The sequence below is a fragment of a genome, unplaced genomic scaffold (assembly GCF_019419815.1).
Source record: "Pyrus x bretschneideri cultivar Hongxiangsu unplaced genomic scaffold, Pyrus_bretschneideri_v1 Contig4, whole genome shotgun sequence".
Taxonomy (NCBI): Eukaryota; Viridiplantae; Streptophyta; class Magnoliopsida; order Rosales; family Rosaceae; genus Pyrus; species Pyrus x bretschneideri.
Window position 1 is genome coordinate 1,965,522 of NW_025999723.1, and position 20,797 is coordinate 1,986,318.

Sequence of the window (20,797 nt, forward strand, 5' to 3'; positions counted from 1 at the left end):
GAGAAAATTTGTTTAACCTGAGCTTACAATCCGATCAGTTGAAACAACAGCAATGGATTGCTAGGAAGGAGAATAAAAACTATTCAGAAAAAATGCTACAATACGTTCTCGATATCTTTGTTAAATCGCAGTGTTTCTAGTTCGGAGTTACTTCTGAATCAAATTTCAACGGCATGAGACCGAGCAGCAAGATGAGCAAGTTCAAAAAATTATTTACGAGGCCAAGAATCACAAGGCTTCGGAAAAAAAAAAAAGAATTTTCATAAATCATTAATTGAAATTAACAATACAACGACCTGGTGGACTGTGCGGGTAAATTTTGGGCAACCTCTTCAGCTGTTATATCCAAATCTCTGCAAGGAGGCACGATGAAGAAACGAGCCGGAATCAAACTAGAAGATGACACTTCACGGTGTTGATAATGTTAGCATTCAATTTGCTAAGTTTGTTTCACCGTTTGTGGTTTGTGCTGCATCCTTGGGAATAGTAGATCATTGAGTTGTCTCTCCGCACTGTACTCAGAAGTCGCCTGAAAACACATGAGTAGACGGGGTAATCATAGGCAACCTTACTTTTCAACATAAGCCCATTGTATTGAATGGTTCCAAAGAGTAACAACGAAAGACGAAATATTAAACCTCATGGCTCAAGGATGATTGACATACCCGCGTATTAAGCGCAAACCGCAATGTCTGGACTTGTGTCCCTGAGCAAACCCTTACGTCAAATCCAAGGGAATCTACACCATTAAGTACTGCCTCCTGCAATAAAATTCAACAAAGATCAATCATCTTCGTGGGTGTTAAAGACGACCTCATATAAGTAGGGCGTTTCACTCTAAAAACAACCTTTTCTGGAGATCATATGTTTTGAAATGGTTCAAAATTGTAAAAAAAAAAGTTGTGCAAAACCTACAGCTACGTCTTTGAAATAGATTTGGAAACTTGTATAACAACTTTGAACATGTTGGCCAAAAAAAAGGTGTACCTCCACTTGAAGACCCTTTAGTCTCCAACACAAAGACTTGAGAGCTTGCGTGGTCTTTTCTCCACCAGCTTTCAAACGAGATATAATTTTAGCTGCCGAGTGTGCAATGCAATCAGGTTGAGCTTTTACAAAGTCTTCTACTTCAACAAGAGTCTGTGGAGAATTGCAACAAAAGATATCTATTAAAAAGGAGCTCGCATCCACTTCAACCAAAAAATACAAGTAAAATCCTTCCTTACACAAACCTGATTTCCATGTGATGAAAACAGCTGAATTTTAACCATCTCCAGTTTGTAAAATGTAGTCCCGTTTCCCGGTGCTTCATCTTTCTTATTCTCCAATTCCTCTGCCGAGTCTGGACTATCCTTGGAATTTCCTGATTTATAGCCATTAATCGTAACAGGATCTTCTAAATCATCTTCGACAGTCCTCACAACTTCATCTATGCCATCATTATCAGACTGATGATCAGACAGATGCTTTTGGATGACAGAATGTTCTTCTACAAGTGCAGGCCTTATAAGGCCCTGAATAGCCAAACTAGCTGGAGCCTGCTCCGCCCAATCTACAGGATCATCAGAAGCAACCTGAAAAGTAAAAACAAAAGTGGAAATATGAGACACAGAAAAAAGAATTGACAACTTCATGAAAAACCATGAAATGGGATACGACCGCAGCTAGATGCTTCAAATGAAAAAGAGGTACAACAAGTAAGCAAATGAAAAGCTCAAGGATTCCCCGTTGTTACAAACAAAACACACGAGTTAATTTTTTCAGTTACTTCTACATCACTCCATGGTAGGGTAAGAAAATTACAATGGATAATTACCTCACTTAGCTTCTTGGCAAAATACATTGGGTGAGAATAACGCATAGTCTCCAATTTTGCCCAGTCTCCAATAGACTTGTCAGAATCATCCAGATCATCTTCGTCTTCATCTTCAAGAACAGCAACCCAGTCCTAAACACGAACCTATTAGATAATTAGAAATGTCTTACAACATCCATGCATTCCACGTCTAATGAAATGAAAACACAAACAGACCGAATCGTAGTCAACGTCTTCTTCATCATCGTCCTCCTCATCATCGTCATCATCTTCAACATCACTATCTTCATCTTCAATCCCATCTCTTTCAAAATCAATGCCTGGTAACTCCATCTCATTGATCATTTCCATAGCATCTAACCCAATAATAACTTGCTGCATTATTATAATGACCCACAAATTCGTAAGAGAAAGTCCAAAGCATAGAATTGCTGCTAGAATTCAATCATTTTTACAGACTATTATTGTTCTATTTGTTCATAAAAATTGCATACCACAAAGTTATTTTCTGAAGTTAGGGACTGAAAAGTGTCTTCACTATCCTTCACTTGAAAGTAAATATCTGCAACATGCTCGAGCGGGTTAAAATCTTCACTTTGAAAGAAAGAAAAATATTCCAAAGTCCAACATATCATGAGAAAGTCATATACATGACTTACTTCCATGTTCATCTGTTACATAAGGCAAATCCGGACATAAAATATTTTCATGAACCTCGTCATTGATCAAACTCGTAAACATGAGTGTTGCTTTGCTGTTAACCTGAAAATGGCATACTATGGGCAACATTAGCAATACACTCGATATGATATGGGGAGCATCCACAAGTGAGCAAAACTAGTCCAATTTATGGCTCGTTTGGAAGTGCTTTTAAAATGATTGAAAGTGCTTTTGGTGAAAATGTTTTTGGACCCAATCCTTAGTAAAAACGCAAGTGAACCTGGAAAAGCACTTTGAAGTGCTTCATTGAAGAAGCACATATGGAAACATTTTCTTCAAAAGCGCTTTTAGTCATATTAAAAGCACTTCCAAACGAGCCCTTAGTAATCAAATTTTCGAACTTTCATCTACTTATCAACAATCGAATGCAATGTACTACCTCAATAAGGGTTCTAGCAGATTCTGCGGCTGTAAGTCTAGCAGCTCCGCTAGCCTCCAATGTGGACTCGGCAATATCCTCAAATGGGTGGTATTGCGGCCTCCCATTTGGCTTTACAGGCTCTGAACCGGGCCCTAACTGCCCGGCGGATGCCCGAATCCCACTCTTAACAAAACTGCCCCTTTTTGCAACTGAACCATTCTTTGATCGTCTAATTCGATTCCTGTATAAAATTCTTGTCAAATTTACGCATTTTCGGAACCTCGAAATTCAAGTTGGTTTATTCAGCAAGAAAATGCTCAGCTGCTCGAAAATAAAAATCAAACTAGTTTGCTTACCACGGCGCGGCGAACCCGCCGGTGCAAGAAAGGCGGCAGTGTACGGCTCCGGTCACCTCGTCTGAGCTCCACGTCGGACGACAAGCTGCAACAAACAAAAGAAATTAGATTAGAAGCGTCCTGTGTGGGAACAGAGATAACGCGGGGAAGAAATGTGAAGAGAAAGTTGAGCTGTCAAAGTGAGGCGGTGGAGAAAGAGAGAGGGAGGGAGTTACAGCGCATGGAGGTGGAGGAGCAGAGGTTTGTGGCGGCGGAGTTGAATCGTACGGCCATGGCTGACTCGATCATCATCATCGTTTTCGAGTTGCTTGTAGTTAATGCAACTGCAAGTGTGAGATCCACAAACTCTCTCTCTCTCTCTCTCTCTCAAGAATCTGAAAGGATGAGGTTTGCTCTTTCTTTGGAGTCTGGGCTACGATTCTCTGCACTCACAAATAGGGTAGCGCCTACAACTGAAATTCCAACGTTTTAGTACTTTTCGTACTTTGGGCCCTTGGTACTTGAAAGTGCCTTTGCTAATTATAAGAACAATTTTTATTGGTTTAGAAATGTTTTTAGAATGACTAAAAATATTTTTAGAAAAATTATTTTTTGATTTGAAGAGTATTTCAAGTGTTTTTTGTAATAAACACATAATTTGATGCATCTTGAACACATAACTAGTGATGGACAACGATTATGGTGGGCGGGTAACCAATATTATTTACTCATAACTGTTTAAGCTTTTACCCATATAATCGTTTACCAGTTGGGTATTTACACAAACGGGTATACACATACCCATAACAATTTATAAATGGTTAACCATACCCATAACCGCATACATATTTACCCATAACCGCGCACCCGTTTATTTTTTATTTTTACCCGTCTACCTTTTTTTAACAACTTGAAAATTAAAAAGAAATTTATCATAATTTTCATTTTTTCTAACTATTAAATACCATTATAAGTACATTTAACATGTATTTCTATATTAACAGCAATATTATTTATGAATATATGCGATGTCTACCAATTATTTGACGGTCAATTTATTACAAGAATCATGCATAGTTGTAGGTTAATTAATATTCTTGTATACATACATACATACATACCTATATATATATACACACACATATATATATATATGTGTAAGTACGCATCAGTCTGCTAATAGGCTAATTTGATAAATATTTGGATTTTTATTTAGAAACATATGTTCATCGATCCAAGCCATTTAATCAATTTCTAATTTTGGGGTCAAATATTTATTGAAAACTCAAAGCCAATTAAATATATATAGAGAGAGGTACGCATCATCTAATAATAACTCAAGGCCAATTAAATATATATATAGAGAGAGAGAGAGAGAGAGAGGTACGCATCATTTAATAATAACATGTTTCTAAATGCTCAAGGTAATCATTATTTTGAATTGGTCAAAACTCCAAAAGACTCCAAAACAAAACTGTCTAACACTAATGCTTTGGCACATTCAATCACATATATTAAATATTAGCCCGTTCTATCAACTATATTTTTCTCTCAAGTGAAGCATAAATAAATAAATAAATAAATATATATATATTATATGGCCCTTTATAACCAAATATATATCGGGATACTAAACTTAGTTAGAAACTAATTTTTTTTTTTAAGTTTTACATATATTAAAATAAACGATTAAATGGGTACTTGTTTATAACCGCGGGTAATACCCATAATCATCCATTTAAATTTCACGGTAAATGGTTATACCCATAACCGTAACCGTCAAATTTAAATGGGCGGATAACCGCGGTTACCCATAACCAATGAGTATTTGCCCATCCTTAGTGAGGATCTTCCTGACCAAGCCCATCGGGCCGTTGAAATTTTATCCAACGACTACAATTATTATAATTTTAGAGGGGCCCCTTGTTTGTAATCGTTGGATAAAATTTCAATGGCCCGATGGACTTGGTTAGGAGGATCCTCATCCTTTGCTCAGGAGAAGATCTTGATCCGCATGTTTTGATATGAGTCTAATGTATTGCACAGTCATAGGTAGGGTCTAATAAGTAGAGCAATTAAAGTGTCCATAATTTGAAAATAAAATTGCATCGATTGTTGTTGAATGTTTTATCATGACTCTTCCAGAATTAACATGGAACTTTAAGTTACACATCAAATCTCATCATTTCATAAAAAACTCTCATCTTTTTTAGTGTAAAATATATCATTGTATTCTTTTTTTTTTTTTTTAAAAGCTACTCATCAATTCTCGTCGTTTCGTCAAAAACTCTTACCGACACATGTTTTGAATTTTCCTCGCGATTCCTGCAAATTAGTATCCAAATTTGAATTTGAATTCGCATGAAGCTATGAGAACTACAAGTAAATTTACATGTTTTCGTTGAGTCGTTTACAACAGTAAGCTTCATTTTTGTTGATATTTGTTACATGATTCGCAAGCATTATACATTAATTGTCTTATGTAAGTAATTGCTCAAGAGATTTTTGACATTAATTGTGTTAGCTTCGGGGACTTTTAACATTACCAAGATAGATGACTACATCTTACTGTTAGAATCATGTAAAATTACTTGTTCCACCATGATATGTAGTTTAGTTTGTACAAGTACTTATATGACAGGTAGTTCAAACTGTAAAAGTACTTATATAATAGATAGTTTAGAATATAAAAGATTAGTTGAAATCTAAGTTTATGTCGATTAATATTATAATATGATAGGTAGTTTAGCTTGTACAAGTATTTATGTGCAATGTAGTTTAGACTGTAAAAATACTTATATAATAGGTAGCTTAGATTGTAAAAGATCAACTGAAATCTAGGTTTATGCCGACTAATAGGGTACCTGAGTTGCAAAAAAAAAAAAAATAGAAAAATAATAAACTAATAGCGAGGCCCCCCAAGAGATTTATAGGTGTCCGAAATTTTGGAAATGTCCTACATTTATTTTAGGAAATATGTATAGCACACAGTTTTTTGTGAAAAAAAAAAAATTTGAAATTTTTAGCTTTAAGAAATATTTTGCACTGGAGTTAAGGAAAATATTGCAAAACCTTTGTGTGATATCCCACATCGCCCAGGGGAGTGATCCTTAAATGCATATTCTCATCTCTACCTAGCACGAGGCCTTTTGGGAGCTCATTGGCTTCGGGTTCCGTAGGAACTCCGAAGTTAAGTGAGAAGGGGCCTAGAGCAATCCCATGATGGGTGACCCACTGGGAAGTTGCTCGTGAGTTCCCAAAAACAAAACCGTGAGGGAATGGTAAGCCCAAAGCGGACAATATCGTGCTACGGTGGTGGAGTCGGGCCCGGAAAGTGGTCCGTCCTGGGCCGGGATGTGACAAATTGGTATCAGAGCCAATCCCTGGCCGGAAATGTGCCGACGAGGACGTCGAGGCCCTAAGGAGGGTGGATTGTGATATCCCACATTGCCCAGGGGAGTGATCCTTAAATGTATATTCCCATCTCTACCTAGCACGAGGCCTTTTGGGAGCTCATTGGCTTCGGGTTCCGTAGGAACTCCGAAGTTAAGTGAGAAGGGGCCTAGAGCAATCCCATGATGGGTGACCCACTGGGAAGTTGCTCGTGAGTTCCCAAAAACAAAACCGTGAGGGAATGGTAAGCCCAAAGCGGACAATATCGTGCTACGGTGGTGGAGTCGGGCCCGGGCCGGGATGTGACACTTTGGATGTGATCCTACCGATTATTAGGTCCTGAAACTATTTTTTATTGATTCTTAAAGTGAGAAAATAGAAAAATATCTTTAAATTAAGGTTTTAAATCATTGATTACAAGTGTTTAAAAATGAATTATAATATATTTTGCACGGAAAAAATATATTTTGAAAAACATGAATATGATAGTTTGTTGTTATAGTAAGAGAAATAAAAGAAATATTAACAAAATAAAAAATAAAAATAAAAAACTGAAAAAAAAAAATTGAAAAGGAAGGATCGGTATGAAGATAGCGACTTTTTGGCTTATTAGTCATTATATTTTTAGCGATTATGATCAAATATCATCGCTAGTAAAGTACCGATCGTATCATTTTTCTTTTTTTTCTTTTTTTTCTTTTTCTATTGAATAGCTATAGTAGAGTAAAATAGTAATCACAATGAAAAATATCAACCTAACAACAAATAGTGCTGACATATAGAGTCATATTCATGGACCTAAATAAAAAATTAACTAAAAATTGGACTAATCTAATTGTTAGGCCATAAAATTGGGAAAGGAATCTTTTCCGAATCTCTTCCACCAAATCCACCCAATCACCTAATTCGGACCCTTGAAATTTAGTCTAACGGCTAAAGTAGTTATAACTTTTAAAGGGGCCTCTGTTTGTAGCTGTTAGATCAAATTTCAAGGGCCTGTATTGATTAACTTGGTGGATTTGGTGGAAGGGATCCAGAGAGGATATCTTTCCATAAAATTGGACCTATTTCAAATTAGTTGATTTACACATAACAGATTTGTAAGGAAGAAGTTAATTTAAACCACATATTAATGAAACTCTTTTTGTCAAAAAAAACATTTTTGTCTTCTATCACGAAATAAAATTATGGACAATAAAGTAATTTGCACAAACTAAATTTTACTGTTGTTTTTAAAAGCATCATCTACATGTAATCCTAATGAATCGCCTACAAGAACTCCGGATTTTTACGGGTGTATTGTTTTATGAAATTTCGAATTTCTAAGGCACTTATTTTCAAAACTTCAAGTTCGAGTTTAAGTACGAACTCTAGGTTCATGATACCTGCAAACAAACACAATATACATATGTAGTGAACGGGAATAGTTTCGAGACCTATGTGTGAAAAGAATGAGTGACGACCCAAAATATGGGGCTGTCGTGGCTTGTAGGCCCAAAAAAGTGGTTGTTGGGTTGCTAGGCAACAAAGGAAAAGTAAATGGGTTAACAGATTACATACCCAATTATTGGACTAAGAAGGAAAAGTGAAAAACAAGGCCTAACACATGGGCTTGTTATTTCATGAAAGCCAAAAATAAAACAAGGCCCAAAAGAAAAGAAGAAAAACAAGTGGGACGGTTTGGTGCATATGCCCAATTGGGTTGCGGGTCAATTGCAGGCAGCCCAGGTCCATAAGAAAGGTGATGCAAAATGGCTTTCTTTTGGACCTTAGAGTTTTGGAGCAGGAACGACTTGGTGGCTTGACGCGCGGCTTCAGACTGCAACTCCCATGCATGTAGGGTTTGAAAAATCCCATTTTTTTTCTTCTCTTATTCATGCATATTCAATTCACCACAATTATAAGAACAATGAATCTATAATTTGAAAAAAAAAAATGTAAAATTAGAGCTTATGCTTCATGGTGAATGTTTTATGCAATCATTGCTAAAAAAATATCAAAATTGAAACCACGTTTTATAGATTACTTGGATTGCTAGATGGATATTGTGAATGGCTCTGTAGTAAACAAGCATTCGGTTCCTTAGCTTAGTGTTAGGAGCGTGTTTAACAATGAGTTGTGACCTAAATTTAACTGAATGAGAGAGAGAGAGAGGGGTGCAACTGCATAAAGAGAAAAGATAGGCTTGAGAATTACTGTGATGATATTTCTCCGTACCTTGTGCCTTTTTTAAGAAAAATAATGGGGTTACTTACCCTACAAGTAATACAAAGTTGTGTCTTTTTATTTTTTGTAATTAATTATTGAATTGTTTCTCACTAACATTAGTAGTTGTTGAGACTATAAATACTCAAATAATGATTTCCGTTGTGAAATTGGTGTGAATGCTCACATAAAGAAAATAACCACATATGGCTAATGTAGTATCCCACATCGCCCGTGAGGGCGTGGTCTTTGGGCCTTATATATCCATTGCCAACCTTAAGTTTCAACTAGGCCTTTTGTGGACTCCCTGAGGGGAGGGCAGGCGCTGGCTACGGCTGAGTACCGGTCCACAGAAACAAAACCGTGCGGTAGCTCTGTCTTCGGGCAGGGAATGCCAAAGCGGACAATATAGTTGGAGCTGAGGGTTGGGATGTGACAATTTGGTATCAGAGCCAGACTCACGGTCGTGGTGTGCCGACGAGGACGTCGGGCTCCCTAAGGGGGGTGGATTGTAGTATCCCACATCGCCCGTGAGGGCGTGGTCTTTGGGCCTTATATATCCATTGCCAACCTTAAGTTTCAACTAGGCCTTTTGTGGACTCCCTGAGGGGAGGGCAGGCGCTGGCTACGGCTGAGTACCGGTCCACAGAAACAAAACCGTGCGGTAGCTCTGTCTTCGGGCAGGGAATGCCAAAGCGGACAATATAGTTGGAGCTGAGGGTTGGGATGTGACAGCTAAAGGTGGAAAGTGGAAGAATAGAAGTCAAAATTATATTGCTTAAATAGTAGAAGTTTGGTTTTTATTGTTTTGGTGTGTAAGCCTTTTACATGCATTAAAAGATACGTATGCTTGTATCGTATGAGTAGTACAAAAAGATGAAAAGCAGAAAGTAATAATCATGTTTTCCTCATTTGTACCTCTCTACGTTCATTTATATTATCTGATACTAGTGAAGAAAATAAATAGAATGATACATGGCTCCCGTTTCACTTCAATCTCTAACAACTCTGATAATATATATAGGTATGCATCATTTGATAATAACATGTTTCCAAATGCTCAAGGTAATCATTATCTTGAATTGGTCAAAGCTCCAAAAGACTCCAAAACAAAATTGTCAAACACTCTAATACTTTAGCACATTCAGTCACATATATTAAACATTAGCCCATTCTATCAACTATATTTTTCTCTCAAGTGAGACATAAATAAATATATATATATATATGACCTTTTATAACTAAATATATCTCGGGATACTAAACCTAGTTAAGAAACTAATTTTTTTTTTTTTTTTAGTTTTACATATATTAAAATAAACGGTTAAATGGGTATCCGTTTATAACCGCGGATAATACCCATAACCGCCCATTTAAATTTCATGGGTAAACGGTTATACCCATAACCGTTTATTTATCTAAACGGTTAACCATAACTGTAACCGTCAAATTTAAATGGGCGGATAACCGCGGTTACCCATAGCCAATGGGTATTTGCCCATCCTTACACATAACTGGTGCATCTTGTTAGAAGTACTTCCAAGTGCTAAACTAGGATTCATTTACAATTTTTTAATAATTGGTTCCAAAAACATTTTCATAAAAATCGTTTAATTTTTTTTGTTAAAACTAAAAGTGTTTTTAATTACTTTAAAAACATTTTCAAATGAGTATTATATATGTTTTTTTTAAAGAAACCGCTTCTTAAATGTAAATGCACTTATTTGTTGTTTTGTCAAATGTATTCAGAAACATTTTGGAGTCGGTAAACGAGTACTGCGTGTTTCGTTAGAGAAGCCATTTTAGCTTATCAAAATTAATCATAAATCTTTATAGAAGTCGAGAGAAACAAAAAAATATCCATATTATTTGATATTAATTACCTACAAATGTTCCCTATGCTTGTTGGATGGAAGCTTCCAATCTAATCGCTATTTCCCTACAAATTTCAATAATCATCTTAAATCCTATTTTGTGAAGGATTAGCTATTTCAACACACCATTTTTTACTTTTTGCACACATTCTATTAATTTTGACTATTAATTTTACTTTAATTGTTTAATATAACAGCTATGAAACAAAAGACTCAAGGCCTTTAGTAACCAGCACACAACAATTTTGCAATCTAGAACGAAATTATGGGTTCGGTTAGTTTCTCTAAATATCTTTAGGGAAATTGGCCAAAATACTAATGGTTTGTTAATTTCTTTGTAACTTCAAGTTGTTTAATTAAGATATTTAGTACGTTTTAAACATATAACTTAACATTTTAGATTTGGTATTTCATTTTAGGTGACGGCGGAGTTTTGTGATTTAATTTGATTCACCAAGTTATATTTCGTAGAAATTGATTCATACATGATTAGTAAACATTAAAAATATTTAGTGACACGCCTGATCCCGATATCCTCCAAACATCAGAGTAAGCATGTGCTGGCCAATACCCTAAGGTGATGAAGCCACACTAATATGCATGAGAACCAATGAATATAAATAAGACTTATAAATTTAAATATAATTAATATACAAATGAGGAACGTGTTCAGAGCATACAACTAATCTAGAACACTAAAAAGAAATAATATAAAATTGAATGAACAAAGGAATGGGTCCTACACCAAGAAGACTCGAAGATGCCGATGCGAAGTGCCTTGATGCTAGGATTGTACACCTCAATTCTAAGTCCTGAAGGGGCGCAAAACAAAAAAGGTGAGTGGACTAAGTTGATATATAAGTAATACTAAAACAGTTAATCTTTAATGTACTAACCCCCAAAGTTTATGAAAACTCATTAGTATAATATGTAATAGGTTTTCTGAAAGCACTTAATGGTCGTGTTGTCAATGTATCTAGAAACGTTTCGAAATCTGTAGAAATCAATAGAAACAAGAAAATCCATATAATATTTGATGTTTAATTCCCTACAAATGTTCCCTATGCTTGATGGATGGAGGCTTCCAGCTAATCGTCATTTCCATACAAATCTCAATAATCCTCTTAAATCCTAATTTGCGAGGGATTACTAAGGGGTAGTGATTTCGCCACACAACTTTTTATTTTTTCCACACCTTATGTTAATTCTAACCATTAATTTTACTTTAATTGGTCAATCTAATGACTACAAAACAAAAGACTCAAGGCCATTGGTGACTAGCAGACAACAATTTTGCAATTTAGAACAAAATTATGGGTTCAGTTAGTGTCACATCCCGGCCTCAGGGGAACCACTTCCCTGCCCCACTCCACCACCGTAGCACGATATTGTCCACTTTGGGCCCCAACCACGCCTTCACGGTTTTGTTTTTAGGAACTCACACGAGAACTTCCCGATGGGTCACCCATCTTGGGAATGCTCTCGCGCGCTACTCGCTTAACTTCAGAGTTCCCATAGAACCCGAAGCCAGTGAGCTCCCAAAAGGCCTCGTGCTAGGTAAGGATGGGAATATACATATAAGGATCACTCCCCTGGGCGATGTGGGATGTCACAATCCACCCCCCTTAGGGGCCCGACATCCTCGTCGGCACACATGCGGCCAGGGTTAGGCTCTGATACCAAATTGTCACATCCCGGCCCGGGGGGGAACCACTTCCCTGGCCCGTTCCACCACCGTAGCACGATATTGTCTGCTTTGGGCCCAAACCACACCCTCACGGCTTTGTTTTTGGGAACTCACACGAGAACTTACCGATGGGTCACCCATCCTGGGAATGCTCTCGCGCACTAATCGCTTAACTTCGGAGTTCCCATGGAACCCGAAGCCAGTGAGCTCCCAAAAGGCCTCGTGCTAGGTAGGGATGAGAATATACATATGAGTATCACTCCCCTAGGCGATGTGGGATGTCACAGTTAATTTCTCTAAAAAATTTAGGAAAATTGGCTAAAATACTGATTATTTGTTAATTTCAATGAAAATACTCACTTTGTAACATCAAGTTGTTAAATTAAGATATTTAGCATATTTTAAACATATAACTTAAAATGATTTGGTATTTCATTTTATGTGACATGGAGTTCTGTGGTTTAATTTGATTCACCAAGCTGTATTCCGTGGAAGCTGGTAGAAATTGATTCGTACATGATTAGTTAACATTGGAAATATTTAGTGTGTTTGATTGGAGCATCTTCAAAGGGTGTTTGATTGGACCATCTTCAAAGAAAACATCAAATTTAAAATATTAAATTTCAATTTGATGGCTGATTTGACAATTTAATAGAATGTCAATATCTTGCTTCCACCCAATATGTCAAGATTTATTGCTTCATTTATGTGTTTTTTCAAATAAAAATAATAAAAGTTGTGTAGCTACTGGTTAAAAAAAAAAACACTTGAATATAATATTCATTTAATGTGAGGAGGCAAGTTGAATATTTATGAAAAAAAACAAAAAACTGATTTGATGCCTATGCTTCATGGCGTCAATTTTGACATCTGAAGCCCAGCGTGCATTTGCACGTCAACTTCGACATTTCGATTGGAGTATAATAAGACCAATTGGAATCAGTGGCCTTGGAACTCATGATTTTAAAAGTTTTTCAATTTGTCAAGAACACAGCTTGGTACATTAAGTATTATAATACAATTGGTTGGAAATTTGAACAAATAAAAGCTTTCCAACTAATAGCATTATAACACTTAGTGTATGAAGGTGTGTTCCCGGCACATTGAAAAACTTATCGATGATTTTGGTGTGTTTTACCTCAAAAGTCGAAGCTTGCTGTGATCTTAATGCAGAAAAGCATTCAGCCTCCAATTTGGATTGTGCCTACTTATTTTGTAACTTCAAGTTGTTTATAAGCTGTTTAAATATGTGAATGCACTTATCGGATGATAAGGGCTGAGACTGATATGTTTTGTAATGTTGCTCTAGATGTTGGTTTGGTCGTTTGATTTGGATCACCGAGTTGGTCAATTCTGTGGAAATTGCTACCTGAGTGACGATTAATGGAGTTGTTATTTCCTTGAGGTACCGTAAGCTATTTTTCATCTCTTTGATTTCCACCAGCAGGATATGTAGTATGCCAATTAATTTTTTGTAGTTGTTAACCGACACACAAACATTTTGGTTCTTTGATTCACCAAGTTGTCAATTTCTATGAATACTTATTGGTTTCAACTGTTTGGTATTAAACATATGTACTGACATTGATTAATGGAGTTGTTACTCTCTATGAATACTTACAGCTAGAGAGACGCGTGCTTCCATGAGAGTTGCGATATGAACAATCCCGTCATTGCTTCACAAGTTTTCCAACTAACCATATGAACGCATGCTTCTATGAGAGTTGGAATCTTGGGTTTTGGTGCTCAACAAATAGAATCAAAAGGAGTCTCTTTTGGTGATTGGATTTATGTATATGTATTGGAGTTGAGTACCGGATAAGCTGAGACCGGATGAGTTGAGCACCGGATACGAGCTTCCCTTGTTAACTTACGTACGTCCATTCCATACATGCATGCTTTAGTAATTAACTTTCCAACTGTCACAATCCAATGGAGGTTTTGATGCCTTAGGTTTCGTTTTTTAGTATTAAAATTGGATATTACCAGTTTTTTTCCAACTTTCTTGGTTTTTAATTATCAGATTAATTATCTTTTTTTTTTTTATCAGGGACTTGGATTTGGTGAGAAGACTGTACCTATATATATATTCACATCTCCTACGTGCTCTGATTGTCTTTGTCCAAAATTCACAACACTTGACACTATTTGTTTCGTTGTTTTGTTTGTTGTGATCGATACGAAAGATAATCCTTCGCGTGTTTGTTCAAGCGAAAGTGCATAAAGCCAACCCTTCTGTTTGATCAATACATTGTAGTTCATTGTTGCAATATTAGTACCAACTATACCACCATGAGAGACCACGACATACTGTGTTGTGAGACCGATTTCTGGGTGTTCATAGTCATATGTGTGGTCCTTGTGGCATTTGCCGGCATTGCATCAGGCCTTGCCTTAGGACTCCTCTCCTTCAGCCAAGTCGATCTCGAAGTCCTCATTAAGTCCGGTCAGCCTCAAGACCAGAAGGATGCAGGTTGCTAGCTACGCCGAATTTCATTAATTACATCATTGTGAATATTAATTGCTAGCTTAATCAGCTTATTATATTTGCAGCGAAGGTTCTGCCGCTTGTTAAGAATGAACATCTACTTTTATGTACTCTCCTCATAGGAAAATCGCTGGCAATGGAGGTAAGCGGCTACGACATGTGTAAGTTGTGCTAGTTTTTATGTTCTGAAGTACTAAATTAATTGGCCTATTGACTAATGTATTGTTCTATAAGGCGCTTCCCATTTTCCTGGAGTCGCTTCTTCCCTTTTGGGCTGCGATTCTTGTGTCAGTCACCCTTGTACTCGCATTTGCGGAGGTAAAGTTTTTGTTTTAAGCCATTCACTTTGATTTTTGTCCCAGCCTGATGCACTTTAGATGTTGATAATACATTATCGTTGTCTTATGATCATTTATCCTTCGCTTTTTTTCTCTTAGGTCATTCCTCAAGCTGTATGTTCTCGATATGGACTACATCTGGGTGCGAAAATGACTCACTTGGTACGATTGCTTATTGTGGTTTTCCTCCCCCTATCGTATCCTTTCAGTAAGGTAAAATACATGTTCTGTATAGCTCAGATAAATGTCCAGTTTGGCTGGCTTCACGTAACTCAACTCTTTCGTTCTAAGCATAAACTGCACAGATTAAGACTTTTTCGTGTTTGGAAATTGACCATGGCAGCTGCTGGATTGCCTCCTTGGCAAAGGGCATTCGGCGCTCTTAAGACGAGCAGAGCTAAAAACATTGGTGGATCTGCATGCCAATGAGGTAAATTTGCTAGAGATTCTTGTTAAATGTTAACCGTCTATGCATACCGTGTCAAAAGTCTAAATACTGTGATCTTGTTCATTACTAGGCTGGGAAAGGTGGAGAGTTATCGCATCACGAAACGATGATTATTGGTGGTGCTCTGGATTTGACTTTCAAGACTGCTAAAGATGCAATGACTCCCATATCTCAGACTTTCTCTCTTGATATCAATTCAAAACTCGACAAGTATGTTACGATGGTCAATTGAATCTGTTCATCCCAAAATTAAATTATCTTTAATTACGTTTGAGTGCTATGTCATTTTGATGTGTTTTTGTCCATGGATCTTTAGGAATACACTTGGTTTAATAGCGAGCAAAGGTCACAGTCGTATACCTATCTACTCCGGAACCCCAACAAACATTATTGGCCTCATTCTGGTAAGCAGGCCTCATTGTTTACTATTTTCTTAAGGCTACCTTTCATCCTCGTGTAACCAATTTCACGTTTTCTCGGAATGTACTAGTTGAAGAACTTGGTCTTCATCCGTCCTGAGGACAAAAAGACAATTAAATACTGGACTATCAGAAAGATTCCAAGGTAGTGTATGAGTGTTTCCTTATCAAAACTGGCAATTGGCTTCATGCTAACACAAAGTTCTTTTTTTCCGGTTACAATGCTAACACAGGTTTTAGGCAAAACCAAAACTAGTGTTTGTTAACGTAATTCTGTACATAATCTGTAACAGGGTCTATGAGGATTGGCCTTTATACGATATACTGCATCAGTTCAAGAAAGGTCATAGTCATATGGTTGCTGTGGTGAAGAGTAACAAGGATATTAATTCAAAACTAGCAGGGAGTGGAGGTAATGTTACATTATACTGAAAATCAAGTTTTTGGTAAAAAAAATGTTTTTAGACTAGTAGAATTCTTGGTTGTTGAGCGCGATTCTACAGGATTAATTTTTCCACAAGAGCAAGAGCGTCTGAGCACTTCCGAGGACATGTCATCACCTCTATGTTCAAGTGAAACTGCATACAGTATTCCTGCATCAAAGCATGTTGTGGAGGAAGCACAAGAGTTGGAGACACAAAATACGCAACAGAGGCAAGGATTGCGGACGCAAAATGTATCATCTGAAATTATTGAATCTGTTCAAAGTTGCATGGACGAGGAGGTTATTGGTATCATAACAATGGAGGATGTTATGGAGGAACTGCTGCAGGTACCCAAGTTAGTATATGTTTTTTCATGTCGATATACGTTTGAAAGTTGAACTAACTAGTCTATTTATTCTGTCTTCAAGGAAGATATACTGGATGAAACAGATGAATATGTCGATGTTCACAAGAAGTGAGTGGTGGAAATTTTCTTGTTTTCTACGTAAACTCCACATGTCTGTTACAAAAATTAGAGCGAAATTTAATGAGCATTAATTATATTTGATCTGACTATTTGCTTTGTTTTTGTTTAATCCACAGAATCAAAATCAACCTCCTACCATTTTCAGGAAGATCATCACCCTCAAAATCTCCAAGAAAATCTGCGCCTCTAATTTATTGGAGAACTCCACAGCAGTCTCCACTGTCTTCATACAGCACTCCTGCAGCCGGGTCTCCCCTCCTGCCATATTCAAGAAGGTCATCAGCCCCAAAATCTCCAAGAAAAACTGCGTCTCCGATTTATTGGAGAACTCCAGAGCCGTCTCCACTGTCTACATACAGCACTCCTGCAACCGGGTCTCCGATTTATCCATATAATCGACAATCTTTTATAAGACCTGCCCTGCATGCATCCGCAGGCCCGGTTCGCAGCTGTCCATCCTCGCATCGAGTGAGTTAATATATCCAATCCAATTTTAGACATCAAACGTGACGTAACATAACAATAATTGTATCGCATAAATACGTTCACCTTGTTTATATGAAAATTTTGATCTTAGCAGGCCTCAAGAAAATCGGATGATGAGAAGCTGCAAAACCCCAGTGACCATAAAGTTTACAGGTGGTAATTTTAATTAAAGTAAATTAGTTATGGAACGTAACAAAATTTTCTTTAGGTTTATTCTTAATCTGTAATTATATAGTATGTTGTGCATGCTATTTGCAACATGCAACAGTAGAAAAAGTAGTTGATGATATATATTTATATATTCACGCTGATATATTTTATACATTCACAGTTAATCAAGTTGAGTTGTTTGCATTTGTTTATGCTTCCTTCTGCATGCTTGAAGACCATCTTAGTTTTAATTAATTAAACCAAATAAAATAGTACGTATTTGATCAAATATAAGAAACAACGTGCACTTACTGACGCAACAGTTGCTTAATAATTAAAATAAAAATTAATTCAACGCAGTTTGCTTTCTGTACTTAGTTTATTGTTAATGACTTAAGTTAATACGCTTGTTTTGGACACTAATGACGACAGATCTTACCAAACATATTTGATCATGTCTTCAGTTGCGTGCAAAATATGAAAGGGTGTGGCTACGCACACCCCTTTTCTTTTTTAACTTTTCAACACTCTACTCAATTTTTGTTTCGAATTGGAAGAATTGAAGATTATTATTTAATTAACTAAAATTAGCAGAGGATGTATAGAAGATTAAAAAAATGTGTGAATAACACAACCCAATTATTAATCACTCTCAGTTTGAACCTTGAAACATAAAAATGCCAAGAAGGAAATTATCTTTTTAATTTGTTGATGGCCCAAAATAAACTTCGGAATATACTAGAAGATATGTATGAAGGCAAAACATACCTAAATTACCTAATCTGATTTCGATCAAATGTTAGCCCTGTTCAGGTTGTATATTTTTTTGTTACGTTAGAGGAATTGTAATCTTCAATTTATTTGAAGGGTGGGGCCACATGCGAAACTACAGCAGGACAAGGAGCGGCAGCCGCCCCTCTTAGCCTGCATGAAAATTGTTTGACAAAATGCTTGAATGAAGGCTGGGCCGCTGTCCGAAATTTTCATGATTTGGATGCCCAAACACAAGGTAAATTAGCTAATATTGATCGGAGAAAAATGGGGTCACGGCTGCCGCTTGGTTGCAGAAGCGCCCAACTTACTCCGCGTGGAAGAAAGACTCAATCTGACCTAACATTCATGATGAGACGCGTCGTTTTACTACAAAAATGGGGTTTGGTATCTTAGCTATGTTCCGTTTAGTTTGGATAAACACCAAGATAGGTCTACAAGATTAAAAAGATAATGATATAATGGAATATAATTAGATATAATATACTAAATTTATACCAAATATTACTTTATATATGAAATATCTTCTCTGTGTGGAAGATAAAAAAGGGTTTTGAATATCACTACCTATAATCCTAACTCATCTGGTTTACAGGGACCACTTTCTCTACAAAATGAGTAGGGGTCCAACTTCAAAATTGGATATGATCAACCAGAAATTGATCTTAATATGTAATATTGTTCATACCATTTTATCGAATACACAATTTATAAGTACCAACCACTTCTATATATTGTGGAGTTCAATTACACACCCTATGGTTAAAAGAAAATACTTTTATATATTCTGCTCTCAACTCTCATGAGAGGAGAAAAATAATTAAGAAGAACGGAAAATAACACTTTGGTAAGGAAGTTTCTATTGAAGTATCTATTATTATTGGTGGTAGGGTTTGTCTAGTTGTCATTGTTTAGTTGGTGATGGATAACAACTCATTGTCATCTTACTTTCGGCTAGGGTTAGCTGCTTGTTTGTTTACTTTAGGCTTATTTAAGAGCAATATTCCCTCATCATGTAAAGCTAGGTATTAGTTTAAGTTAGAGATAGTGGAGGTCAGGTCTTCACTCATGCTTGCTGAGCTGCCATCCCTGTCCGCACCATTCCTCCACTTTCTTTCTTGTATTCCTCTCCTATTTATGGTTGATGTTGTAAACTATTTTATACATGATATATACTTAAAATTGTCCATATGGTATCAGAGCAGTGATTCCTCTTGGACCTGCTTCTGTGTTCTTCCAAAAAACCCACCAAATCCAAACCAGTTGAGCCATTATGGCCATACCAGCAGAAAAAACTTCAAAAAACGAAACCATGGATACCAATCCAATTCAACGTTTGAGCTCTGTGCTTCTAAACGAATTCAACTACCTGCCCTGGTCACGAGCTATTTCTCTCGCTCTTGGAGGACGTGGAAATCTCCCATTCATTCAAAAGGATGACATCATCCCCGAAATAACTGCACCGGATTATGCAGCATGGGTATCCCAAGATCAACTTATCATGTCTTGGCTGTTAAACTCTATGGAACCAAAGATGGCTGAGATTTTCAGCTACTCAGTATCATCTCACCAACTTTGGAATTCCGTACGAGACATGTATGGAGATCTAAACAATGATGTGCGAGTCTTTCAGCTGAAGAAAGATCTTACGGAATTACAACAGGGAAATCTCTCTTTTGTTCAACATCTTGGCAACTTGAAGGCCAAATGGAATGAATTGGATCTCTACAGACCTCATACCACGGACACAACCATTCTTTTAAAGCGTGCTGAAGAAGACAAAGTGTTCCAGTTGCTTGCCAGCATTGGACCAGATTATGAAGACCTTAGAAGCCATCTCTTAATGACACCTGAACTTCCCACTTTACAGATGGTCTGCAACGTTATTCAACGTGAAGAAGTAAGAAAGAAGGTCATGAACGCAGACATGGTCATTGGAGAATCAAATTTTAGGCCATCAGAAGCAAGAGCCTTCACTTTCTCCAGACCATACAAGGGAAAACGACCAGACTTAAAGTGTTCTCACTGTGTGAAGATAGGTCGTACAGGTATTGGACACATAAAAGAGAAGTGCTGGATTCTTTATCCAGAACTTAAACCTAAGTTCAATGACGATGGAAGAGCACCAAGAAACCAAATGAAGCCTGCCTACACTCCTAGAGGAAATCTTGTTTGCGACAATGTCTCAAATAATGTGATAAACTCTTCCTCTAGTCCCATTGCTCTCATAAATGAATTCGCTAACTTCTTGCAACAGAAACAAGGAGCAACAAATCATGAAACTCCTTCAGCCATGCTCGACAAGTTTGCTGGCTTCCTCGAACAATCAAACTCAGTGTCACAAAATGACATGCCAGGTATTATTGCAACTATCTCCACTGCTTTGGATCTTAG

At 36.9% G+C, this 20,797-nt stretch overlaps 2 protein-coding genes across 3 annotated transcripts; one reads left to right on the forward strand and one right to left on the reverse strand.

The window, feature by feature from the left end:
• Positions 1-57: 57 nt before the first annotated feature.
• On the reverse strand, positions 58-3,696 carry LOC103958207 (uncharacterized protein At3g49140). Of its 2 annotated transcripts, none has more exons than XM_048565515.1 (11): positions 3,470-3,696; positions 3,254-3,282; positions 2,916-3,138; positions 2,476-2,578; positions 2,311-2,378; positions 2,033-2,191; positions 1,817-1,948; positions 1,233-1,574; positions 988-1,140; positions 666-761; positions 58-529 (listed from the first exon to the last, which is right to left on the reverse strand). In XM_048565515.1, exons 1-11 carry the CDS (start codon positions 3,545-3,547, stop codon positions 440-442), a joined length of 1,473 nt encoding a protein of 490 aa, XP_048421472.1. In that variant the 5' UTR covers positions 3,548-3,696; the 3' UTR covers positions 58-439. The 2 variants fall into 2 exon arrangements, with proteins under 2 accessions (XP_048421472.1, XP_009368726.2); XM_009370451.3 differs by having other exon boundaries at positions 3,254-3,338; positions 3,469-3,696.
• Positions 3,697-14,439: 10,743 nt separating this feature from the next.
• LOC103958208 (DUF21 domain-containing protein At5g52790) lies at positions 14,440-17,781 on the forward strand. The gene is made up of 13 exons (XM_009370452.2): positions 14,440-14,864; positions 14,945-15,021; positions 15,114-15,197; positions 15,317-15,430; positions 15,561-15,647; positions 15,736-15,875; positions 15,982-16,069; positions 16,156-16,229; positions 16,378-16,496; positions 16,588-16,856; positions 16,938-16,984; positions 17,113-17,464; positions 17,577-17,781. Exons 1-13 carry the CDS (start codon positions 14,684-14,686, stop codon positions 17,640-17,642), a joined length of 1,698 nt encoding a protein of 565 aa, XP_009368727.2. The 5' UTR covers positions 14,440-14,683; the 3' UTR covers positions 17,643-17,781.
• The last annotated feature ends 3,016 nt before the right edge of the window (positions 17,782-20,797 follow it).